The 26564-nt window shown below is 39.0% G+C and overlaps 3 protein-coding genes across 4 annotated transcripts in view; all 3 read left to right on the forward strand.

Annotated features, from left to right (window-relative positions):
* The first annotated feature begins 1597 nt into the window (after positions 1-1597).
* LOC144649783 (uncharacterized) lies at positions 1598-24631 on the forward strand. Of its 2 annotated transcripts, XR_013569943.1 has the most exons (8): positions 1598-1748; positions 3063-3293; positions 3818-3921; positions 4391-4616; positions 5248-5424; positions 5782-5836; positions 6756-7264; positions 24620-24631. XR_013569943.1 is itself a non-coding variant. In XM_078509373.1 (7 exons), exons 1-7 carry the CDS (start codon positions 1697-1699, stop codon positions 6763-6765), a joined length of 855 nt encoding a protein of 284 aa, XP_078365499.1. In that variant the 5' UTR covers positions 1598-1696; the 3' UTR covers positions 6766-8072. The 2 variants fall into 2 exon arrangements, 1 of the variants encoding a protein (XP_078365499.1); XM_078509373.1 differs by lacking the exon at positions 24620-24631 and having other exon boundaries at positions 6756-8072.
* Positions 9982-19153, forward strand: LOC144649792 (uncharacterized). Its single transcript, XM_078509381.1, has 7 exons — positions 9982-10113; positions 11768-11989; positions 13115-13218; positions 14002-14230; positions 14760-14930; positions 16451-16505; positions 18026-19153. The coding sequence occupies exons 1-7, from the start codon at positions 10062-10064 to the stop codon at positions 18033-18035; spliced, it is 843 nt and encodes a 280-aa protein (XP_078365507.1). The 5' UTR covers positions 9982-10061; the 3' UTR covers positions 18036-19153.
* LOC144649770 (uncharacterized) overlaps positions 20300-26564 on the forward strand; it is a 104131-nt gene continuing 97866 nt past the window's right edge. The window contains exon 1 of the mRNA XM_078509354.1: positions 20300-20510. Coding sequence (XP_078365480.1) covers positions 20459-20510 — 52 coding nt within the window. The 5' untranslated portion in view covers positions 20300-20458. The remainder of the gene's footprint in view (positions 20511-26564) is intronic.

Raw genomic sequence — 26564 nt, forward strand, 5'->3', positions numbered from 1 at the left:
TTTATGCTCCCCTCTTGCTCTCGGAAAGGTTAAGAACTGCTATACAGCCTAGAAAAAATAGTAAAAATAATAATAAACTTCTCAGATATAAATGGTCTAGTTATGGCATGCTCTAGTACTGAGACTGAAACGTGATATTAAAATATGTTTGCAACAATTATATTAGCAAGTATTTTTCACAATATAAACGATTTAGCATTCTCGAGCCTGAGTAACACAGAATGGGGTGCCAGGCGTGAAGACAGATTATGGACTAAAGTATACCTAGAAGAAAAAAAACAGTACAAACGGGTTCCAGTTGATGGGTTGGTATGCAATGAGGTATTTTGTAATTTTACAGCATTTTTACCGCGATTCTTGAGATCGAGGCCTAGTACCCAGTCAGTTCCTGAGAGCGGTAAATGCAGCCGACATCGACTGTAGTTTATTTAGCAAAACCTTTAATTGGCGCGAGAACACGCTATCGGTGCCATTGTGGACACATTATCATTGTTTAGTTTAATCCTCGTGTTTGTTCAGATGTCAACAGACGACACTGTAGATTGGCAGTGTTAGTAGGTTGTCTTTTTCATTCCCGGATCTGAACTTCAACACCCGATATATTTCCCTCTCTTTTCACTGGCCTCTTTAGAATAAACGATGACTAAATTATGAACTTATTAACACTGTCAAAAGAAGACGTTTTGGAAAACATGATCCCAGTTTGTTGTAAGGTTTCCTACGGCAGTAACATATGAATCATCGAAAATTTCTGCCCCGTTTAATTTCAACTGCTTTCTGTTGGCTTAGAAACAACCCGGAGAAACAAGTCCTTGGACCAATCAGAGTAAAGAATGAGCAATGTAATAACATACCCATTTTGTATTGTGTTGGCACTTGATTGACTTTACTTTGTCAAAGAGTTGACTTGAGTTGGCTTACCATCAATTTAGCGGCTCCGGCATGAATGTTTGATGTCCAAGTTGCTTTATTACACTGATTCGCAGATGATCTTATCTTTTGAACCTTTTTTTGGTTCGCTACTGTAGCTGTAATATAGCTACAGCAAGAACGAGTCCTTAATTGTTTGTCCAAAACACTTATTTTTTCACAAACTCGCGATCGTCTTTTCATTCAGTATATTATTTTTCATCTTGAAGCAAACGCCGCGAAATTACTTTATTCGCGAGTAAACATAAGGAAAAATTTCCATTTGTTTCGACTCAGTACAAAATGCATAATCATTGGCTATGCCTTAGTTTTAATAAAATTGGTGTTTGATTAGCATAACTCTATTGCCGACCGAGAAATGATGTGTCGCACATTTTCATTGCTTTCAAAATGACAGCTTCAAGACAACTTTAATGGCGGTTAAGTTAGAATACAGTATAAAAATAAAACGTTCAGCAGTATTTTAGTATGTTAAGGAAAAAGTTTCCTTGCCTAAATAGAAAATTTTTAATTCTCTTCAGGGTGACGTAAGACTTTCGGTGTTTGCTTTCTGTCAGAATTTTAATACTCTTAGCCACTAGCAAATCTTGGCGCCGATCGGTAAAACCAAAGTTACATAGAAACGAAAAAACACAAAACAAAACAAATAAATAAAAGCCAAGGCAACGGAGACCCAAATCGAGTTTTTTCAGCTTGCATCGAAGTCGAAGAGATCAGTGATTAAGTCGCGCGCTTTGGTTCACAGTAATCTTCATTTGTTTTCAACATGTATTCTGGATCGATAGCCGTGTTCGTGTTGGTATCTTTATTTTCATCAGGTTAGTGGTATTTCATATGTTTTATAGATGTTTACTTTTCCAAGCAACCGGCTCTTGAACTCGCCGAAAATCGACGGAAACGGCGGTCGAAGAATGGAAAAAGGCACTTAAAGCCGTATCTATATCAAGCTGATAACATGACTCTTCTGCAAAAAAATATTTTCGTATTCTAAAATGCAGTGCAGAGCCTATATGGACAGGTGGTGCTAGTTGTTAAATCAAAGCAAAGAGCGCATTTATTACTGTAGCTTACGCCGTTTAGCTAAGGGACACAGCTTTGACAGATCGAACTGATGCATGTTACGTTTTGAATCCTCGAATACTCTTATTTCACGATATAAAGAAGAAAACCGTTTGTGCCTTAGTAATTTATACAGTGAATATAATCGATTGTGAAACGTGGTCAATTCAGCAGTCGCAATCGCTATGCAATTATCTTGTCCTTCTTAACTACAAGCGTCGACAATTCATTTTCCCAGTTAGCATGGCGATGGAAGCGATATTTTCGACGCCCTCGAAACCGGAACCTGACTCCGAAATGATCTCCCTGTATAGTCCCCAAAATGACCTCCAACCTCATCACACTGAACCCAAGATGGTCACACTAGGGTAAATATGGAATGACGTGTAAAAGGACCGTTGAATCACGTCTAAAGGACGGTGGAATCACTACAAAAATGTCTCAGATTCCGCTTTACTTATTTAACTAATTAATGTGGTTCAAAACTAACAGTTGTTTATAAAGCAAATCTCTTTTTAACCAGCTTTGAAATGAAATTCTAGCACATTCAGGACTGATCCGTTACATAAATCTGATTAAGACATAACGTTTGTCTTCGCACATATGCTAACATTATACATATATAGTTGGAATTTTTAGAACTTTGAAAGTTGTCATGATCGTTCAAATTTACTGCTTGCTGCTGAACGGTCAAACGTATTTAGTTTTAGAACTATCACGAGCAATTATTGAATGAGACACGATAATTAAGACATGCATGGCTCCTTTCAGTTGCTTTGATTAGTTGAGAGACTACGATGTCATCTGCAGAAAAACTGGCTACGAAAATCAGTTTGTTCGTATGTATGACTAATAATTTTCTCGTGTCCCCGTATCGATCCGTGAAATGGCTTAAAAAAGTAGGCAACACACCCTTATTTGCATGATCTTTAGAGCTGATAAATTTCTCCTCCTTCTCCTCCTTCTCGTCCTAAATCTTCCTTTTATCCTCCTCTCCCCTCGTTGAACTTTATTTTACCTCCTGATGCGAGGTTTATTACTATGCATAATGCCGAGGTACTGTTATGCTTCAGGCCAGAGCACTACTGTTGTGGCACCTTCAGAGACAGTAATGCCAACATCAACTCCTGGAGGGCCAGCCCCAACATCAACTGCTGGAGGGCCCGTCCCATCATCAACTACTGGAGCGCCCACCCCTGCACCAACTGGAGTAGCGCCCACACCTTCTTCAACTTCTACCGCAGCCAACACAGCTGGCGCTTCTGTGACCGCACCCCCAACAACCCAGTCATCAATGAAACCAAGTAAGCAGTTATGGATTGTGAATGTCAACTGTTGTTGTAAAATCGGATAACAAAAGAGGCCTTATTATTAAAATGCTTGATGTGACGATAGTTAGCAGATCCGAGCCGGAAACTCAATGATCAAAAGTTCTCTTCAAGTAGATCTCTTTCTACAATTTTGTACTAAAATTGAAATTCACCAATCATTTTTCTCCAAGGAACGATATAAAACGGTTGGTAACTTATGACTCTACCACTTCATTACACTTCTACCTTGGTCTCCTCAGTCTAGCTACCTAGCAGCTGGCTCTCCACTGGGGGATTTGACTGCTCGGAAATACGGGGATTTGGGGTGACCCTCTGTAGCCCGATTCCCCGAGCGGAGGGCCTACTTGCAGTCTTTTCACGCGAAGCCTTGGTGATTGCAATTCATAAAAAATAACAACAAAGTGATGCCCTCTGGAATCTTGTGTTTTTGTGCGACAACGGATGTTCCGTTTATCTTTCGATATGTTTTAATCTTCTTTATCATCATTTTTGTTAAGGTTGTGCCTCAGTTAGCTTTATAGCCAATATGACTTGGAATGCGTCATTAGCAGACAAGAATTCAAATTTTTACAAGAATGGCGAAATAATTGTGTCCATGACGGTAAGCTAATGTACAGTTTTCTAAAACAACGTTACAGCTTATTTGATCGAAAGAGGCGAGCTCCAAATTCCTTTAGCAAAAAGCGACTGGAAGCAATGTCACCCTCCCTGTATGGGATGCTAGCTCATTGCCGGCTTCTCCCCAGAACATTTGTCAAATAGCCCTGACAATTCGCCATTACCATTTCCCTTGCCATTTTCATTGTGCGGAGAGAAAAATATGGGTAAAATGACTAGCCCAAGAAACTGCAGCACATTAATTGATTCTTGACGGTGCTGGAACCCGTCTATCTCGACGAAGAGCTTAACGCACCGGTTGGTAATGTGTCCAGTGTAATTTATTCATTCTCTCGAAATATATTTTGTACTTCTTTGACCATTTTTTTCCCGAAGATGTTTAATTCCCTTGTTTTAGTTAAAGCTAAAGGATGTATGAAACAGGCTAATACGTTATTGCTGCTTTGTTCCAGATGAAGTATTTGTACAATGATTCCAAAAAGTACGATAACGTGAATGGATCAGAAGTGGTGTTTTCCGAAAAAGACTCCCTGACGTTGGTGAAGGTGAAATTGTGCTTGGTTGTGAAGACGAACGACGGTACCTTTATTGAAGACGTGTTCAAAGCCAGAGTGAAAACTGGTTACCTCCATGCTAATATGCCAGTGAAAAGTTACGGTGCTGGATTTGAGCCCCTTGGTAGGTGATTTAAAAATGAATCAATTATTTAGTCAGTCAGTCAGTCAGTCGTCAGTCAGTCAGTCAGTCAGTCAGTCAGTCAGTCAGTCAGTCAGTCAGTCAGTCAGTCAGTCAGTCAGTCAGTCAGTTTGCCAGTCAGTCAGTCAGTCAGTCAGTCAGTCAGTCAGTCAGTCAGTCAGTCAGTCAGTCAGTCAGTCAGTCAGCCAGTCAGTCAGTCAGTCAATCAGTCAGTCAGTCAGTCAGTCAGTCAGTCAGTCAGTCAGTCAGTCAGTCAAGCAGTCAGTCAGTCAGTCAGTCAGTCCGTCAGTCAGTCAGTCAGGTAATCAATTATTTTATTTATTTGTCTGTTTATTTATTTATTATTTATTTATTTTTCGGTGATAAAGAAACCCATTTATCAACTGTTCAAGTTTATCATGTTACTTTATGCTTGCATTTATTTATTCTTACCACCACACGGGTAAAATCGTAGCTGGTTTTCATTTGATTACCGACGATCAATTAAGACCTCACACTGCCAAAAGAGGGAAACTCACTTTTCGAAGAATTGAGTTCAATGTTACTCGCGCGCCAAATGATCACTTCGTTTGACTTTGTCCTGATTTTAATGGTAGATGGTATTGTTCTGTAGGGGTTACCTTCAAGGATTGGAAAGCTAAGGATGATGAATGTGACAAGTGCGAAGGAGCCGGCGGGGAGTTTGTGATCGTGGGTACATGTGAAGATGACACTTACAGCTGCAAGGGGCAGAAGAACACCAAAATGACAACAGACTGCGTAAAGTTTTGTCCGGATCCTTCAAACGCTGGTAGGTTGCAGTAACATAATACTTGAGGAGGCTGTTATAACAGCAAGTTATAACTATAATACATTTTAGTAACTATATCTCTTTTTTTTCTTGGCTACGAGCTTACAGTTAAATCTGAAAATCACACATTTCCTGCAGGCATTTACTAATCTACAAGCATATTATTAACCAATTCAATCTTCCAGCAGATTGGCAAATGCATGCCAGGAATGCATGACTTACAAAACGTTTACTGCTGCACACAGCCAAATAAACACGCCTCGATCGATTGTGCTACACTTCGAAACATAAACTTGAATACATTACTGTATTTAATTCTTAGGTTAACCGATATACCACGTTTTTTTTTATTTCCAGGGACTTTCACCATCTCCTCTCTTATCTTGGCCATAGGGATGTTTCTTTCATTCAGGTAAGTTAAAAAATTTTAATTTATCATAATACTGAGCTTAAAAAAGATGAGATGTTCAACATGACACGAGCATGGGACAAAGAAAAGTTCTGATTCCCCGACGGGAATCGAACCCTTGGCCTCCCAGATACCGATTGGGCGCTCTAACGTTAACCAACTGAGCTACGAGAGACTCGTGGTGAGCTGGGCCATTTACTAGGTTGATATGTGACACGCGTCCTGCATACTGCTAGGTTCTGCAATGTCGTAATCATCAAGTTTGTAGTACATTAAAATTTACCATCTTTATTATTTAATACTGATCTTTTAACTTGATATTGTATTGCATCAGATGAGGATGACTAATTAACTATAAAATTAATTATGAGCTCGAGATGTCTATGAGGTGATAGTTGATGAGGCCGAATCGAGAGCGAATAATCTTATCGTTTTTGTAGAATCTAACTCATTTTCCTTCAAAAAATGATTTCTAATTATTTTTCTACTTATGAACCAGTATTAAACTTTACGCTTTAGCAAAATCGCGCGTGCGGATTGAACTGTGATTGAAACGTTAGTTGTGTCAGTTACGCCTCATTCAGTAATTTTGACGTTTTATCGGTGAATTTCCTTCCTTTAGTCATCTCGGGAATTGAATTTCGCATTAATATTTCTGAATTTCCTTTCGAAACTTCGAAAAGAAAAAACGAGAAAATGTCACGATTATGAAAACGACCTTCAGCCACTGCAACCTAATGGCTGATAGTGTGCAATAGCTCAGCCAATCAGATTGCAGCATTGGCATAAGTATACTAGGAGAATTCTATTAATTACTTAGAGAATGAAATACAACGGTATGTTAAGACAGTATCAGTTTACGGATCTTGGTTTTGAAGTAAAGCTAACAGCTGTACATTTTTGTTGTCTTTTTATTTTACAGCTTTCAGTGAGTGCTGAAGTTCTGGGTTGCCTGGATTTCTCGATCATCGAAACAACTAAACAAGATTTATACATATGACTGTTTATAATTTGTTTTCTTTTGGACCCTTTAATCGAGAAAGATGTTAACCTGTGTAATCGTGAAAGACGACCTTCAAATATAGAGGGAAATGTATTTTTGAGTGGCGTTAAACTAGAAATCTTGGGATAGGAGTGGCAATTTGTTCACGTATTCTTTTTATATGGGGATGGGAGTTGGTGGGTGCGCGTACTGTATGAATAGACTGAACAGTACAGGTTATTTGGACAAAAGATGTTCGCCAATTTTGTCTTTGTAATAAATTGCCCGCCTCCTTTACACAGTTTTCCAATGCCACACCTTAAGTTATGTAAAAAGTACAGCTTTCTACTAGAGTCTGTAGTTAATATTGATCAATTGTGTGAAAATAACCTGTTATATTAGAGAAATTTTGTTCAAAGATTAAGATGTTTTAAAGTGTTTCTTCAGTTGTATCGAACAAGGATATTCCGATTACAGAAACCTCAGTTACAAAACAAGTAAGAAAGATTTAGGAGTATTGAGGTTTTAGTGACTAATTTTTCATGTTTGTTAACTCGAAAGTGCTGTGGTTACAATTGCGCTCTTATTTAGTTAGAAGCATACTACTTAATACAATCATGTTGAAGCAAACTGGTAACACTTTTTGTAATACGCGCAACGACGCTTTTCAACTTCCAATGAAACATGGTTGCGCGACGAAAATGTAAGAAAAATGATGCCATACTTACTTGAAATTGTAAGAACAACTAATAGGGAAAGCAATATATACTGCTTTTCGCGCAAAACTAATGCATTCATTGGAAGTTGAAATCCTTCTACCACGTATTATAACCCGTGTTGCACTGAAGGTGCTGCAACAAGTTTAGCGCGCGCTTTAGAAGTCTTAGAAGGCCCTGTTGTTCAAAAGCTGATGAACGCCAATATAGGATTAAAAGAATTAAAAGAACGTTTTTTCTGTCATTTCGAAGCATTTTGCGATGCTAAATTTATGTCGAAATTATCATAGATAACTTCTCAATTTGCATTCGAACTGGATTAGCCTTATCCTACCCGGCCTTATCCATCTTTGAACAGCCCAGCCCAGTGTCTGGTATATTTATGGCCATTCGTGACAACGTATGTCTCTGTAGCTTTGACAGCTTTCGAGAAGTTCATTACAGAGCGCGACCTACTCCTTTAATTGCTTTTTTAAAATGACGGTGAACTATACCAGTTAGTTGTAAGTAAAGAGCATAAGTTAATAAACATTGTTGTGTGATTAAACGCATGTACACTTGTCTTGTGTTATCGAATTGTTTGTGTGGGCTCAGATTTCACTGTCAACAATCGAAAAGGGAACAATTGGACTGGCTTATCGAACGTAACTGACGAAGGCAAATACACACGAGTTTTGACTGGTTTAGTAAACATGCCAAGCAAACCGAACGGATTGCGAATAAATTGCGAGTAGCCATTCTACACATTGACGTCACTCGCTTTTCAGCATCCAGATTACTCAGTAAACAAAGCCATGTCCTATCCTGTCAGGAGCGAGGCGAGCGAAGGTGCGCAAAAAAGGAAAAAAAATTCAAGATGACACGAAAATCGCTGTATTTGTTTGTTTGTCCGACTGCTGCGAGGTTTCGGCGTCTTGCAGATTTTCAAAAAGACTTCGGCGGTCATTATGGCTAAGCAGGTACCTAACAAGCTCTATTACGCTCCCCCTCTCTTTTAAGCCCCACCCCCCAATGGTTTTTTTGTAAGCCACCCCCTCCCCCTCTTTCCAAGATGGTAGAAAATGGCCATGTATAAACAAGAAAACGACGCAATTTTACGCTTTTAAGGTTTTTAATCCACTACATTTACTTTTTAAAGATACTTTGTTATGAAAATGTGTTATAAACATTTTAAAGTCTGTCCTGTTTCTTTTATATGTACGCTAACTGATATACGCTTTGAAATAAGCCCCCCTCTTTGATCCCTCTTCTCCTCTCCCTCTATTTAGCATCCCCTCTCCCCAGCCCTTCAAAAGATTTTAAAAAGAATTTTAAAGAAAACGACAATTTTTTTAAAGTTTACAAAACATGTTTCTAAAGAAACTTCTATCATCTTCAGTTGGATGATATGCAAAGCGTGAAAGTTGAATGATAAGTAGACTGCGAAATGCTAATTAAGAAAAATAGTGACAACAGAACGTGAAAATGTGAGAAATAAAAGGATAATTTTAGGCCCCGTCCACACTGACCCGGGTAGATTTGAAAACGCATCTTTTTTCCCCGGTTAGGCCAACCGTCCACACTGAAACGACGTTTTCGGTCACCGAAAACAGGGCTTTGCAAAAACGCTCACCAATGAAGCGTATCGTTTTCAAACTTACCCGGGTCAGTGTGGACGGGGTTTTCGGTGACCGAAAACGAATGATATGCAAAGCGTAGATTGACGTAGCAAAGCGTAGATTGACGTAGCTTTGGCATGGACTTGAGTTGGCTTTCAATCAAATTGAATATTTCATGAATTCTTGATGGCCCCTAAAGTAAGATTTGCTATCAGGAGTCAGTCTATTATTGAATTCACAGTATAATTTTTCTTTCGTTCTTTTTTGGTTCACTTATACCATGGACTAGTGTACTGACTGCGCAGACCAATAATTTTAAATTCTCAAAAAACTTATTTTCACCTTTTTGTCCATTATATAATTGCAACTCAAAGTAAACGCCACTAAACTGCTTTTTTGTCGAATAAATATTACACAATATTTCCTTTTGTTTTGACCCAAGAAAAAACGACAAGGAGCAAAAACATTTGGCTTAAAGAATGGACGATGTTTTGATTAGCAAAATTTTTTTGACAACGGAAAAACAATTTGTCACGAACATTTTTACTGCATTAAAAACGGGTTTATTAAATGCCGGCTTAGTTAAAATAAACAAATAAAAAACGCGTTTGGTGGGATTTTTGGAAAAACTATCCTACTAGAGAAGATTGTTCCCGACCTTGTTGGAGAATTTCAAGTTCTTAATGCAATTAAAAGTGACACAAAAATGTCAGTGTTTGCTTTCTGTCAGCTGGCTTATAATTACTGTCAGCCACTAACAGATCTTGACGTCGATCGGAAAAAACTAAAATTACCTAGAAACGGATGAAACAAAACAAACAAATAAACACGGGGGTAACATACACCTCAACCGAGTTTCAGTTTTCATCGAAGAGGCCGTGATCAGCGAGCTGTCACGTTTTGGTTTCAAGCAATCTTCATTTGTGCCAATCATGTTATCTGGGTCATTTACTGTGCTTCTGTTGGTGGTTTTCTTTTCATCAGGTGAGTAATGTTTCATTTGTTTCATAATTGTTTACTTTTCACGCTTGTATCTGCCCCTTGAACTCGCCGAGAAATCGAAGAAAAAACGCATCTGACCCGGCCCGGCGCAAAGCGAAGAAAGACTCCTTGACACCCATTTCTGATACTTCGACCTACAGTCCTCTTCGGAAAACTATAGCCGTAACATTTGTATCTTAAAATCTAGGTTTGAATCTATGTGCACTCGTAAACGGTGCAAGTTGCTAAGCGAATTTAGGGCATATATATCGCCATCTCAGAGCTAAGCTACTCAGTTATTCAGTAAATTGTTAACTATGGAAATTACGACACACTTTGAAATCAGTAATGGTTGCATTTAGAATCTTTGATAGCCTTAAATGGAGCATGTCAACCTGGGGCCCTAGAGAGGTGAAATTAACTATACAAGTTGTTTCCGGCCGACACTGTTTGTGTTACCGCAAGAACCGTTTTTCTTTTAATAAAAATATAGTGGAAACCAAGACTGTCTACCAAGGGAGCGAGCTGCGTTTTAGTTATTACAAAATATATCTTTTAAATAATTTGTTCCGAATGCATGTCCTTACAAATCCTTTGTTGCTTACAACGCGCTTGATTTTTTTCTGTTGACCTTGTAAAATTGGAAATCTTGACTTGTCCTAATCTCTGTGCTTTAATCTCTTTGTAGACCTTTCTGAACCCAAACTGACCCAGCCAATATGGCTAGCGTGACATCTTTAACATCTTAACTGGCTTAACTACTGCAGCTTAGTTTAGCGATAGCCCTAAAAGTGCTAAGCATGTGATGTGTTACCTGATAAGCCACAATGCTGATACAAAAAGTCCATTTGCACTAGGCAAAACTATTGTTTATTTTGCATAATATCTGTCATTAGTTCCAACTTCTTTCAATGTTTTTTCCTAGCCTGCAAACTGATTTTTTCAAGAACTACCAAACAGGTCCAAACAAAAGCGCCGTCGTCCTCCTTCGGAGTATCGATGAAATAGGACTTTTAGTAATTCCTTGCGACAGCCCTGACGTGACTGAGCCATTCGTCAAGCAATTACTATTCCTTTTTGCATTGCCATTTTAACTACTTAGTAATGTTCGCGAGTGGCACAACTGTTTTGGCCGTAACAATAATCGAAACGAAACCGCGGCAACACAGAACGCGCGCTCCCGGGGGGTTATCAGGCTGAAAATAGCCGAGAAGAGCGGGAACAAAAAAGCCGTAAAACAGGATGTTTTTTTTTTTGAGGTCTTTCAATCGATTTCAAGCTAGGGGCAAAAGCTACAAGCGCGTGGCGCTGAAGGCTGGTGACACAGGAACAACTCATAATAACGCCACTGAAATACGCAAAGACACAGTAAACGCTAAAAGATGACAGCGACAACTAAACGTTGTGCATTTGCCAACAATAGTTTAAATTACCATATATCTTGTAGGAATCGTTCAACTTTCGACAACGTGCAGCTGACCGTATGTAATCTTATACTCAGATCTTCAGCGTTAGGCAGAGTGGGATTATGGTAGGAGCTCGAGATTAGCTTATAGTAAATGACGCACAGTGCTCATTCCACTGTATCCGGATGAAAAGTTTAGATAAGTGCTCTTCTCCGTCCTTCTAATGCGACGTACTACTTTTGCGTTCACAGATGCTTCAGGCCAGAGCAGCACAACTGAAAGACCGCCCGCCCCAGCACCAACTACGGCAACGCCCACCTCAGCATCAATCAAAGTGACACAGTCAACGGCACCTTCACAATCACAACAACCTATACAACCATCACAAACTCTCGCACCGTCGCCAGCCTCTGCCGCACCAACTTCAGCTAACTCGACTGCAGCCCCAACAACTGAGCCAACAGTAAAACCAAGTAAGTAGTTATGGTTCAATATCAACAGTAACATAGTTACAAATCAAAAGTAGGGTTTCGAAGCTTTATCGGTAGGTGCTCTCTTCCGATCCTCCAGTGGGAAATCGGTAGCTTATAGTTACGGCATTAGACAACGGCATAACATTATGCATCACATAAGCACCTCGGGACTAGATTAAGGGCCTCATTGTCGAAAGATTTTCTCCAAATCCTTGTTAGGACTGAAATCAGAGCTCAACATCGATCAAAAATTTCCTAAGCTGGAAACCAAACTCATACACTACTACTAAACTTACACACTACTGTTCAGTTTTATTCATTTTTCTTTTCACGACCCCTCCAATCCATGATTTGCTTTAGAACCCGAGATATAGGGCAAATGTGTATTACATCACTCTCCGTTTTCTTGCTCACTGTTTACCTTAAGGTTGCTTTTTTTAGCGACTACTAATTTTAGCGATATTTTCTAAGCAAGATTTAGCGACTATTAAATTTAGCGATTTTCCAAAAATTGAAACAAAAATTCAATATATAACTAAGATGGAGATAAATGTTCAGTAATAGAACAAAGTCACTTAAAACTGAACGAACATTATCGACCCATTTTCATTGTCAGAAGAAAGAACAAAGTGAATTTCCTCGTCAGGGAAATCGGTCATGTTCTCCACCATGCCGGCGATCCCAGCATTCTCCCAACCGTTCTTAATTGTTGCCCTACCTTTTGACGTTGTCATATAGTTTAACAGAGCCTCTATGTTTAATTTTGTATTCCTCTGGCGGGCGAGGGTGTTACTTTAACGCGTATTAAATTTGACCGAGACAAATTTTAGCGAGTACAAAATTTAGCGATTTTGGCCCAACTCGCTAAAATCGCTAAAATTAGTAGCCGCCAACAATAGTAACCTTAAGGTAGATCCTCTAGTTTCACAGTGGCCGCTTTTTTTTACATTTGTTTGTCTTGCTTGTAAATTCTTGTTGGGAAAATGACTTGACGGGACTACAGTTAAATCCTGCAAAAAATGACGACCCCAGGGTAACTCATGAAAAGTCATGAAATCCCAAACGGAATTGCAATGTTGACAATTTATTTACTGATATCGAACATTCTTTTTCATTGTTGTTCAGCTTGTGCTGTCCTGAGCTTTATAATGAGGTTTCCCTGGGAAGAAAAGTTAGCAAACACGTCATCAAGAGATTACAAGATTGTCGCGCTGTTGATGCCTTTAATTGTAAGTATAGGACTACAAGTGCATGTACGGTCCACATTGCCCCCATAATAATTATGTTAGTACACATTGATATTCTTTTGTGGAGCAAAGAACGACGGTCAGGAAAAACCGAGCAAAAGTTTTTTTTTTGTTCAGGTTTCTATTGCATAGGGTCGACGTAGTTTGTTTTCACGAGAAGTACTTTTGTTTTTGAGAAAAATAAGGAAATCGGTTTTCGCTATCGGACCCTCAACTTGGCCAAATTTTAAACCCAAAATTCGCTATCATAAACTCTCCAGCAAAACAAACTGCGAAGAGAAATTTGAACTTCTCATTCACTAGCTAGACGATACGAGTACTGCTGTGTAGCAAAACATTATAAAATTGAGACAATTCAAAAGTAACGAAGAGGTTTTCGCGATGTCAGAAACTCTTTTTTGGCAGCCATTTTCTACTTAACAGTTAGAGTACGAGCCCGAGTTTTCTATGAGCGAATATAATAGTCAACAAGGCGCATGACTATCGTTCATAGAAAACGACGGCGAGTAGTCTAATTGTTTCAGTAGAAACTCTAAAGAATTGCAGGCCAAAACTAACAATTTTATGCACTTTTAACACAAAAATCAAGAATTATTGTCTTTTTAAAGAGCAACGGGCGCTAGCTTTCTACTAAAACAAAATATAACTCGACATATGATGGAGTTTCAAGTTTTCTCAATCCTTGTTTCATCAAGAGTACTTTTAAACAGTAATATAAGAAAAAACCTGAGGCTAAAATTGTGATTGCCTTTTACCTACTAACAGATGAAGAGCTTGTACAATGATTCCCAAAAGTACGAGGATATAAAAGTAACAGAACTAAAGTTTACAAAGAGTAGATACAGTATGGTGGGTACGAGTCTGAATTTATGTTTGGTTGTGAAAGCGAACGATGGTGCGTACATTGAAGACGTGTTCCAAGCAAAAATAAAGACTGGTAATATTTATAAGAACTTCCCAGTCCAAGGGCACAGTGCTGAATTCGAGCCCAAAGGTAAGTGGATATTTACTAGCTATTCATATATTCATTTATTATTTATGGTATACAAAGCCTATTTTTGCTTACATTTATGCCTCACTTACCATCGCAGTAGTTGAATAATACGGCGCATGTTTTCCGGCGCGTTATTACGCGCTGTTGTAGGAGTACACTGGAAATACAACTCAACAACATTAATTAGCCACATCTGATTGGGAACGGCAAATTAACTTGACTGTTCATAATAAGAGAAACCATAAGGTTTATTCGTTATAACTTATTATCCGATGCGATTTTGTGTCCTTGTACGCATCAAGGACCACAGAAAAGCTCTTTTCCCCACCTCCCTTCGCTGTAGGTAGTAACAGGTGAAAGCCCCAACCATGCATACGAAAGTGTCCGGCTGAATTGGGTTGGCTGATAGGAGCTTATTAAAACGATGTATTTATGTTATTACACTTTGGCTAAATGTTTCTCCTACAATTTAAAGATCCGGATTCGTTTACTGGCCTAAACGTTCATGATACTCTGTTTTGTTCTCCAGGGGTTGTCTTTAAGGACTGGAAAGCTAAAGACGGCGAGTGTGACAAGTGCGCGGGTGCTGCTGGGGAGTTTGTGATCGAGGGTACATGTGAAGATAAGGTATCAAGCTGCAAAGGGCTGAAGAACACCAAAATGACAAAGGACTGCGTGACCTATTGTCCTTCAAGCGCTGGTAGGATAGAGTATTATTAATCTAAGCTATATTATTTTAACAATCAAGTACTTCTGGAGGTTATTATTGACTAATTTAATTCAGGGGAGAAAACCTGTTCTGCAGGGGCAATTGCAACTACAAAATTTAAGGTCAAAATTTGTTATTAAATTAACTACGTGAAATAACAACTCTCTTTTAAAACATTAGAAAGAGTTAATACCCATTCGCATTCCCATTTGATATCTCAAAAGCCGAAACTCGGACTGTGGAATCTCGATCTTTCATAATAGCAGTCAAGTAGCCCATTCTCGTCCCCATAGCCCTTTTGATTCTCTTAGCCGGCTATGCCTTGGCACGAGGAAACAAAGTGATCTGGGGACACAGGATTTCCAGTCCTAGATTCTAGGACTTCCGGTCTTCATGTATGCAGTCACGACGTTTCAAAAGAATGTATGAGAGAGTCGTTACGTTTTCGACTTCCGTTTAGGAATTCTTTGTTTCCAATCAGCCAATCAAAAAAATTCGAAATAAGCCCTCCGTTTTCTCGTGCCAAGCCGGCTAAGAGAAACGAAAGGGCTATGGGGACGAGAATGTCAAGTAGCCGTATCGAAGAGTTAGCCTGCTCAGGGCGCCGGCTTAATTAATATTATGCCCCCCGGGGGGAGGGGAGGGAATCGCATATGAAAGTGACGGGGATGCTCGTCGTCTCGCTTAGGGGTGTAAATTTCGGATGTTTGGTCTCGCTTAGGGTGTTCCGGGCAAAACGCCAATATTTTAAGCCATAATGGTCTCGTTTAGGGTTACACACGAAGAAATATACAAATATAAATTCTATTCTTAGTTTTTTGGTATCTTTTAGGGGTCAAGAAAAGCTTAAGCCACACCCAGATTGGTCTCTTTTAGGGGTTCTTTTCAAAATTTCCGACGAGCATCCCCGTCCGTTTCATATAGGAGTCCCCCCCCCCCCGGGATTATGCCGTCATTTGTGGCACTTTTTGTCGGGTTAAGGACGGGGGCGCATTAAGGCAATACCTGAGCTAGTCCATTTTTATTTAAAGCTGATTTCCATTCCGCACTGTGTCGTTTGTTTTTATTTTTGTTTTGAATTCGTCATACGTTACACTTCGGTAATAACGTACATGATATTTTTTAGTCCGCCATTACGGGTCGTTTCGTTCAGGAATGCTCAATGAGCTGAAACGTCGGTTTGGAATAGCGTCGAGGTTCTTCTATTCGTTGTTCAAGATTTTTCTATTCGTTTCTGTTCGTTCTTCTATTATTGTTTTGCAAGGATATCTGGTGCTAAAAAGGATAAAAAAGAAGTTTGTCCTGGAATTTTAATTTTTGCCTGTTAACATTCGTTCGTGTTAGGCTCACATAAACATACAATATTCACATAAACATTGCACGCGAAGATTGTACAGTACGGACTGGAAATAATCTTCACTAGAAGCTAAAAATAAATATTTTTGTATCATTAATGTTTCGTTAGTGTTTATATTTGTTAACCACTGCCCGTATCTTTTATATATTTTCAGCGACAAGTACAGTTTCGTCTCTCATCTTGGCAATAGGGATCCTCTTTTTTCTCAGGTAGTAACCTTCAATCCTTTGTAATAGAATAGAATAGAAACTTTATTTAAGTGTCTGGGTAATATCAACAAATTCTCACTTGCTGAAGTCTTGCCCAACTATATTCATAGAAGCCCCGTTACTCATATGGGTCGGTTAATATACATGATCGGATAATAATAATATAAATTACCCCACCTTAGGAGTATTCAGTGGTCCTTGCAAGCATAGAGTTTTTCTTTATTGCTAGCACGAGCATTGACAAAAGTTAGCCTTGCGAGCAAAAAGCACTTTTGAAAAAGCTACCTCGACTAAAAACAGAGCATGCGAGCTCTATAAAAAATATGCGAGCACGAGCAAACGAGCACCCACTGAAATTTTGTGAGCAGAAGCCTAGCTAATTTTGCGAGCACTGCAAAATTTTGAGAGACCATTCATCGAACCCTAACCTTCATAGAGCGTTTTCATTTGACATTACAGCAGCCACACTGGTGTTACAAAACAGGGAAACGGCGGCCGTAATGGTGTGCTAAACCAATCCTTCAGTCGAGAATCGAACTCTATTTTTATGCAAGTATCATCTTTTGTTTTCAGTAAACCAATATGGCCGCTGGTCACGTGTGTGAAAACGCTCTATTTGAAGATGTCATGATAGGCGAATCATTGTTTACCGTATTTATCTTTATATTAGCATGGGATTTCATCATTGAGAGTATAACATGATTAACTGTCTCTGAACAGTTTTTGCGTGGCGCGGGTTTAAAAACTCTCGATCCTACAAAGAATGTATGCATGATGGGCTCAAGAGCTTTTTCCATCTAACAATTCTGCATTTCAAAATAAAATTGGCATATAGCATGATGCCTTCTTTTACTGTACCCTAGTTTGCAAATAGCCAATCAGAAGTGCGATCTACTGTCCTGATATCCTACGATATCAAGTCACTTACTTGATACTCCACGATATCATGGAGACTTTTAAGAAAAGAAGTGTCACCGTACGGGAATTGAAAAGAGGTTTTACTAATAAAGCAGAACCTCGTAATTTAAGATAAGCTAGTGTTTAACGGTCGTAATCGAAGTAAAACTTTCCCGCCAAAACTAATCTTGAGCGCGCTTGCCAACTTGATTTGCGCGATGTTTGCCGACGAGTACTGAAATATGCAGACTGAAACAACAGAGTCCCAATTTATCGCTAAATTCTGAATTTGGGTACGGTAAATACATAATCGTACCTTTTTGATACGCTTCGGCGGCATATCAGGCTCGTGTGGTCTCGCCATGGGTATTTGGGCTTGACTGCGTCTCGCCTGATATGCAACCGAAGCGTACCAAAAAAGTACGATTGGGTATAAAAAGCAGAGCCATATCCCAATAAAGAAAAACGTAAACAATGACGTCGGCAAAGATTCGCCTCTTGATTTGATGACTAAGTTTAAAAGGTTTCCTTAAATGCAAACGGCTGCATGTATTGAAAATGTATAATTTTGATGTTTAACGTAAAATCTAATGGCTGTTTTTTATGTTCTTTTTGTCTTACAGCTTTCAGTGATTACTGAAGTGCGTACTGAGTGGCCTGAATTTTCCGACGGCACGGAAACAATATGTTACTCGATGATATGTTATTTTTATTTGAGATATTTAGACTCTATGTTTAGCCTGTAAAATCAAAAGTGTAGTCGCAGTGTCTTGTATAGCAGTAAAGGCGTAAAGGTATTTAAATGTAGTTTTGAGGGGGTGGACATTAGAAATTTTGGGATAGGAGTGTCAATTTGTTCGTGTGTGTCTTCAAGTTAGGGGGTTTTATATGAGTAGAGCCAGGTGATCTAGACATATCAGTATATAGGTAATTTTTTCTTTCAAAGTATCCTTATTTATTGGGGGATTGTATTGAATTGCCTATCTCCTCCCCAAATCTCTCTAATGCGCCACCCAATGCTATGTAACAAGTATGTATATGTAGCTTTTTAAAACCTTTAGGATATGTAGTCAAGATCTATCAGGAGCCATAATCGGGGACGATTATGGCTCCTGGATCTATTGATTTTGAAGATGATCCTTTCCCTCCTGTAGACATTTGAGAAACTTTTTGGCCGTAGCTTAGGCGCTTTAATTTAAAGGTACGTAAAGTTTCAATGTGTAGTTTCTGTCGAAAGTTCTTCTTATCGTGACCTATATCTAATTTGTCTGCCATGAACCTTGAAAATTTTTGCCATGAACGAGTAGTTGCATACAATATGTAGGTTTTTTTTTAAAAGCCGGCGCTAATTAGGCTAGCCGTGCTCGTATAGGTACTAGCAGTTATAGCCTATATCTTATCTGAAACTCGACTTAAAAATGAAATGATCAGTTCAACATGGATGATATATCACTCTGAATGACCAATTTTTTCTCATACAAATTGTGGCCAAAAAACTTCAGTTACCTTATGCAAAAGCAATTGCAATTGTTTTCGTACTTTGTTCTTCTTCGTACAACAAGTTGCCGACCTTGCAACACGGGCGGCAAAATGCGCGACAAACTTGCATTGCAACATGTTGAGCGTCAAGTCGCAAAACTGAAAGATGTTGCCCATTTCAGTGACAAGGCCGAAAATGAGGACAACATTTCCTGTAACTTGTCACGCAACACTGATACATTGCAAGTGTTACGAATGTGTCGTGACGCGTATTACCACCCGTGTTCCAATAAATATCAATAGAAAATTAAGCATGACGTTTATTTTCCCGCGAACGGAAATTCAACTCTGCTGCTTCCTTGAGACGGGTGAGAAGTTTGTGTTTGTCGTGAATGTGCGATATCACCATTTATGAGGGATGATAGAACGAAAAAAGTTAAAAAAGTAAAGACAAGCCGCGTGCCGTTGCCGCATAACGTCATGCTTAATGTCTCTAATGTTTCCGCAACTTACGCGGCAGCACGGGTGGTCATTGCGCACCAACACTTTTCAACTTGCATTGCAACATTCTTGCGAGGCAAGAAACAGGAAAATATTGTCAGTCTATTCAAAATTAAAGGCAAGTAACACACGGGCAACATTTTCATGCAACTTCTCATGACTCGACATCGATGTATTTGTATTGCCACCTGTTTTGCACTTGCGTCAACATGTTTAGTGCTCGGGTGCACTTCTAAAAGACGTTCGCGTCCTAGCATTTTTTTTTTTCATTTTTTATTTATGTCTAATAAAACTGTTATTTAGAGTGGGATTTAGCGATTTAGAAATATACTAAGTTGCTGTTAGTTAACTGTTAAAACTAGCAACAAACGTTTGTTAATTTACCCGCGCAGCTGTTGTTTTGCGTGTGGGTTGTGTTTACTTAGCAGTATTGACCTTTAATTTAATAATTAATAAACATTGACATGCGTGATAAATTCATGTTCATTTGTCTTAAAAATAAGTAAAAGCTAGAGACGGCTAATTATGAATATAGATTCAAATCGTGCATGTCGAGAAAAGGTATAACTTAAGCTCGCTAAGGTTTATACTTGAAAAGTTCCGATCCGTCAGAATTGGTAAAGACCGTAAATGACCGATGACAGTATTTCGTTTGGCTAGTTCCCCAAAGCAACTTTCTTTTCGATATCTTGTAAAAGGCTCATGCTACAAAATATATAAATTTGAGGAATTCGAGTGTTTGACTGATTAGGAACGAACGGCCCGCAAAGTTATTCCAATTCCACTAAAAAGACGCTTTTATGTATTATTAATTTTTAAAAGAAGAAAGACAAACGATCCTTTGCAATGTTCTGCTTCACCTCTGACACTACTCACGATTTATCGTAGAACGTCAGCGAATTGCAAGATAAAGTTACATAGTAACGGATAAACACAGAACATAGAAACAACACGGAACTTTGAGACAGTAGCATAAATTAGAGGTCAAACTCGAGTTTCAGTTTTCACTGAAGACGCTAGCTGTTGCGTACAAAATCAATCGCTTTGCTTCGTGACAATTTTCACTTGTGCCAAACATGTTTTCTGCACCGATATCTGTGCTCATGTTGGTGGTTTTCATCTCTCCAGGTTAGTGGTCTAAAGTTTTAGTGATTTCAGCTTTTTCTAGTGCTTCGTTTTCACGCACCTGCTTTTTCGACTTTTGAAAATGGCGGTTGAGAAACGGAAGATCCGAATAAACCGGAGCTTTGCATGTGATAAACCTTAACTAAAGCTTTCCTCGACTTGTAAGGTTTGGATCTTAATGTAAAATCCTCGCAATAGGTGGACGGGAAAACACTTCTCTGGAGTGTGCCCCAAATTCTGTGGTTCCATGCAATGCTTTTTCGGCGACTTGTCGAAAATGGCGGTTGAGACGGAAGGAAGACGCGTGTTAAATCATCGCCAGATGGTGTTTTCAAAGCGTGTTGTGGCAATCTCTTTACGCAATACTGTTTTATCAAAGCTATCCTGAAATAGTGTGCGGATTCTATATACACAGAAAGCCATCGTGGGTTTAGTTGTGGGTGATGCTAGTTAAACGCGATGAGACTGGACAACTTACGGCAAACAGTTTAAAACAAACATATCAGAGAACTTTGTTCGCCTCAAAGGCTTTTGTAATTTATTATTAATACAAGAAATCTGCGCGTTTTTGGCTCGTCGTTGCATCTTTCGTTTCTCCTTAATGTTGCCTTGAGAGGGGAAACGTTGACGTTTATTTTTGACTTAAAACCCCTCTGACTAACATCAAAGCTTTGAAACAAGGAGGGGGATGTGTTTCGCGGAAGCCAGTTGGGCCCTAGCCTGAATTTCAGGCGAGCACAGAGGGATGTCTGAAATTCAGGCTAGTTGGGCCTGCATTGCAATCGAACGAATGTGACCGTAACCCTTTTGAAATAGATTCTGCTGGCAAAACTAACGCCAAGTAAATACATTTTGGAAGGGGTAGCCGGTTATTATTGAAAGAATACCCTATGCAGCGGCACATTCGCGTTTAGCAAAAGCAGGGATGTACTCCCCCGGTTCAAGAGTCACGCCACTATTTCCATCTTTTCGCTTCTTTTCAGCAACCGATAATATGAAAGCTAAATAGAATTTTATCTCGTATTTTGCTTTAATTTCTTTTTCTCAATTATATAAAAGAGGATGGATTCGAAATCTGTTTGTTGAATATAAGTTGAATACAAGCTTAACATGTCGATCAGCTAGCGTCTGAATTTAATAGGTGTTATCCAGATTACTGCATTAATTAAATAAATAGTGTAATGTTCTGTGTCTGAGCGGCGGCCGTATGAAAAGATGAACTTGAAGCAATTTTATTAACTACATGTTGATGTCCACGAAGCGGTACGTTCTTGATGAAATCAATTAAGGAGTTATCCTCCCCCGTTTTAACATCACACTAACGTTTCTCTAGGCAGTCTAAGTCTATCTTTTCGCGATGTCTCGAAAATGAAAGTTTAAAGTGTTACTAGCTATTGTTTTTCTTTGTCGTTCGCATGAAACGAACCTCAATTCTCTTGATCTCGCTTCCTTGTTAGTGTCCATGGCAACTGAGGTAAACTGTCGTATAATGTTGCGTCTGACTTTCACAGATGAAAGCCGGAATCACCGGCTGTGCTGAAATGGCAGGCATTCAAAAAGATGTCGCTGAGCCCGGTTTGTTGGCTGGAATTTTTTTGCGATTTCCAGGCGAATTTCAGCCCGTATTAAAACTGAAAACTTCTCATGGCCGCCATTTTATTGCGTTAAAAACCACCGCTGTGCATCCCTAAGCTCACTTTTCATTCCCGGCTGAAATTTGAATGCGATTAAATGAGGTTTTTCAGCCCATTTGCCCGGGCTGAAATTTCCAGCGTGGCTTCACAAACCGAAAATTTGCCATGGCCATGTATAACCGGCCCCAAAGTGACCTCATTACAAAAACCTTCAAAGGGGTGGTATCTCTAATTATTTATATATAGGCGTGACACGCTGTAATAACACTTACAACACTCTTCCCTATTTCAGTGTTTTCTTGTTCTTCCTTATGTTCCACGCAACTGTCATATTTCGCCTCTTCAAACCAAATGTACCATTGTATATACAAATCAATCCTGGATTTAGTTGCTAGTTGAACGTCATGGGAATAGACAACTCAGACATAACGGCAAACAGTTTAAAACAAACATGTCAGAGCTTTCTTTGCTTTATTAATTTATTATGCTAGGAAACCATGTGTTCTTTGTTTCTTCTTCGATATATTTTGTTTTTCCTTAGTGCTGCTTTGAGAGAGAAACAGTTCTTTTAAACTGCAATACCCGCTCTGACTATAACTATCACAACCTAGGCCTGGGGGAAGGGTTGGGAAAGACGGGGGTGGGGGAGGGGGATGGGAAGCCAAAGACAAAATTGTTTTGTGCATCTGCGAAAAGCAATCGCGGCGCGTATTGCATTCGAATGATTGTGCGTGACCGCTGGTAACGCTTCTAATATAGTTTCTGCTGGCAAAGTAAACGCCGAGTAAATACATTTTGGTAGTAGCACCGGCATGTACTGAAAAGCATAGCCCATTCAGCGGCACATTCGCTTAATTTTGGCTTAAGCCTGAGGATGTACTTTCGCCGGTTCAGGAGTCACGCTATTGCTAATCTCTACCTTTTCGCTTCGTTTCAGTATTAAACCGATAGTATGAAATATAAACGGCTTGTTATCTTGCAGTTTCATTTTTGTTTCTCGATCATAAAAAAAGGAATATGGATGCATTCCAAATCCGCCTCTTAATAAAAAATGTCAGCTTGTTTGTGTCCATGGCAACGAAAGCTAAACATGTCACCAGTTAGCAGGTGGCTCAGGCGTGTGTCTGAATATATACATATATATTATCCAAATTGCTGCATTCGTTAAATAAACAGCTCCATGTGCTGTGTTCGAGTAGCGGGCATTTGAAAAGATGTGGTACCGGTTGAAATGATCATTTTTAGGCGGTTACGCCTATATGTTGTCGCCCGTGGACGGGCAATGTTACGATTACTCCAACCGAGTAGCACTGGGAACTATGCACTTTGACTGTTTACTCAGTTTCGGTACGCCATCTTTGATTGTCATGAGTATGAATCAACTTAGAGCGTACATCATGCAAAACGCGTTTGATTTCTACAGTGGAACGGAGGTATGGGGTCAGGAGAGAATGATGTACTGGATAATTGTGAGCTCGCTTACAGAACTTTTTAACCGTTGTACGTGTATTCATCAAAATCGGCATACGCGATAAGAATTTGACGAGTGAAAGCCGTTTAGTGTCATAACTTTTTATACCGTTCCAGTATGAAAAGGCCGGCCAACCGATGGCAGTATCCTGATTAGATTGCAAAGGTGAGCTATCTGATCTTTGTTTGTTTTGGCGTGCATTGTTATCGATAATAATGTAAGTTTAGGCAGTTTAGGTTAATGTTATTTCCCCTTTCCTTCGCGACTCGCCATCTTCCTTTTTCTGTCTTAGATAATATTTATCTCAAGCCATTAAAAATAAAACAGTGACGGTATCCGTATTCCTATTTGTATGAGAAGCCAGAATTCTGAAAGAATTTCTACCCAATTGCTGATTTAGCTGATCTAAAATGTTTTGTTTGATAAGTTGCATAAATACATGTAAGTGATTCTTGTTAGCGGTGTTGACTTGATTAGATTTCAATACGAAAAAATGTCACACAATCTTCAGTATCGACTTTGTGTGGAAATCAATCCTGGGCCTTTCTGTTGCCAAATAAAGAAGTTCATAATAATTAAATGTGCTTATTTTATTATACTGTACGTATGAAATGTATTGAAAGTTCGTTTTGTAGTTAAAGCAAATCAAAAATTAAAATAAATAAAAAAATGCAATTTCTGGGATCAACATTGTAAAGCGTAATCGCCTGTGCATGCATGTATGCGTGCCGGTTATTAAGATGAGACCCCGATCGAAAGATCTATGCCTTAGTCGAACCTGATTTAAGAAGGCCACGGGACTGGAAAAATAAAGTAAAAACCCATGTAAAAGAACCTAGCTTAGTTTTTTTCAGCCTAGCCTAAATAGGTTCTTCTCAGTATAGAAATGGTATTTAGTGGAATTTTAGGACTTATGTTCTTTAATAGGTTCTAATAGGCCATTTCCGAGTTATCCTTTGCCTCTGTTTCAAAATGAGTCTCAGTGCAAAACCAAAGGTCCTAGTGAGAAACCAAACGGACTGCAGTTAGTTTTTCCTAATACAGCTTTCTTTCGAAGAAATATACAAAAAAAGATTTTGCCCCTATTGGGCTCAAAATCCACTTCCGGTTTGACTTATTTTATTGAAAGTTTGATCGCCTCGCGCGTTATACTGCAACTGTTTATTGATATTTCAATAATATTTATAATGTAATTAGCTCTTTATTGTATGACTGAGCGAAAAATAAAACAAATCGAGATTAATTTTTAGCCTGAAACGGGGATAAATCCAAAGGCAAAATTTGCAAATGAGTTGCGAGCGAAATTATGCAGTAAAACTCTGCCATTTCTTTCTATGTGCGATAACTTAAAATAGCGTAAAAACAATTTTTATGGGTTAACTAGACACTTTTCTAATAGGATATCCAAAAACTTTTCTGGGTAAAAGGTTTTTAGTGGCCCCTTAGTTTATCACTAATTTTGCCGTAAATCAGCTAAAAATGTAAAAAATTGCATGACACGGCTTGTCACAATACCCGTAAACAGTTTCACAATTTCTGTATTTTAAATAATCTAATCATTTAACCCTCGGACGATTTAACCCTCGGACAAATTAAAAAAAAACAATTTACTCTACAATGCTGAAACTTTCAGTAGCTGTTCATTGATCCTTTGCGGAAATTTTAATATGTCAACCATGTCTCCATGGTATTTGACGTTGCCATGGCAACGTCATAAATACAGTTAGGTCTTGACAAAAATCGTCATTTTTAACTTTTTTCTTGATTTGTTTCAGTTTTTTTAAACAGAAGTGCAGAATTTGCTTATTTTTACATTCCATAAGCATTCTGGCTTGATTTTGCATCAATTTCTGTTATTTTGTGACCTTCTAAGAAAATGTTGAAATCCAAGATGGCGGATCCAAGATGGCGACTCTTATGACGTCATGTGACGTCATATGACGTCCCAGCCAATTTAAATTATGTCATCTTGTAGAGTAAGCTAAGGGCTTTCTTCTCAGTGCAAAATATTTTCGCTACGCCTTAATATAACGAAAACTCCGGAGAGGGGTTCCATCCACCCCCCCCCCCCCCCTTGTACGATGGTGGGGGTATGAGTTTGCTTGTACGTCCGAGGGTTAAAATACACGGAAAGAAGAAGATGTCACATTCCGATTGTAAATGGGTACTTAAAGTAAAACCTTTACTTGCTATAGTACCCTGTAATGAATATCTGTTTAACCTATCATTGAGGTGTTGCTTTTCCCGCGAGCTGGCTGTGCTGTTTAATACTCTTCAGCTGAAATTAAAAACAAGGCAATTTACCATGTTCTGTTTGCTCTTAAACACTTGAAAGTGTATCTACCTTTCATAAAACAATTCAGAAGAATTCAAACGGGCTCAGTTCTGAGATCTTTATTTTTCATGCACCCATCATGCATGACGGAGAGTGTGAAAACAATACACGGGAAATAATTGTCGTTTCTTTTATAATTCATAAGATAATCCGCAAAACGGCGAATAGGCATACTAGGTTCACATTGAAAAATGCTCCTACCTTCACAACGTTTGTTTATCTAGGGTATTAGTTCTAAGATCTAGTGTTATTTCTGTTTTCGTACAGTTCGCTGAAATTAAAGTTAGTATTTCTTAAATCGGTAGACATGTAACTCGGTCTACTGGTGAATCCAGCGGAGATGACCAGTTCTTCATCTTTTGAATTGTTACAAAACTGACTATTTTGTACTAAAATCAGTGCCAACTAGACTCCACTTCCCACTCAATTTTAAGGAAACGAAAGGCGAATCTCACCTCCCCTCCTGCTGTGCTACTAAAAATGGGCAAAACGAGGTGAGATTATTGCAACAACTGACTGCGGCAAATTAAAGGCCGGAAGGGAGGTTGAGGAGGTTGGGGGGGGGGGGGGGGGCAGGGGAAAGGGTAGCTTGCAGGGGGGAATTTAATGTTTCAACA

The sequence above is a fragment of the Oculina patagonica genome, chromosome 4 (genome assembly GCF_052425735.1).
Source record: "Oculina patagonica isolate OP01 chromosome 4, crgOcupat, whole genome shotgun sequence".
NCBI classification, from domain to species: domain Eukaryota; kingdom Metazoa; phylum Cnidaria; class Anthozoa; order Scleractinia; family Oculinidae; genus Oculina; species Oculina patagonica.

Excerpts from the sequence above, each read along its gene's own strand:
- LOC144649792 (XM_078509381.1), top strand. The coding sequence starts at position 10,062 with ATGTTATCTGGGTCATTTACTGTGCTTCTGTTGGTGGTTTTCTTTTCA. Across the intron at positions 10,114-11,767 it reads GGTGGTTTTCTTTTCATCAG|ATGCTTCAGGCCAGAGCAGC; the intron begins GTGAGTAATGTT and ends TTGCGTTCACAG. Across the intron at positions 11,990-13,114 it reads TGAGCCAACAGTAAAACCAA|CTTGTGCTGTCCTGAGCTTT; the intron begins GTAAGTAGTTAT and ends ATTGTTGTTCAG.
- LOC144649783 (XM_078509373.1), top strand. The coding sequence starts at position 1,697 with ATGTATTCTGGATCGATAGCCGTGTTCGTGTTGGTATCTTTATTTTCA. Across the intron at positions 3,922-4,390 it reads AAATAATTGTGTCCATGACG|ATGAAGTATTTGTACAATGA; the intron begins GTAAGCTAATGT and ends GCTTTGTTCCAG. Across the intron at positions 4,617-5,247 it reads TGCTGGATTTGAGCCCCTTG|GGGTTACCTTCAAGGATTGG; the intron begins GTAGGTGATTTA and ends ATTGTTCTGTAG.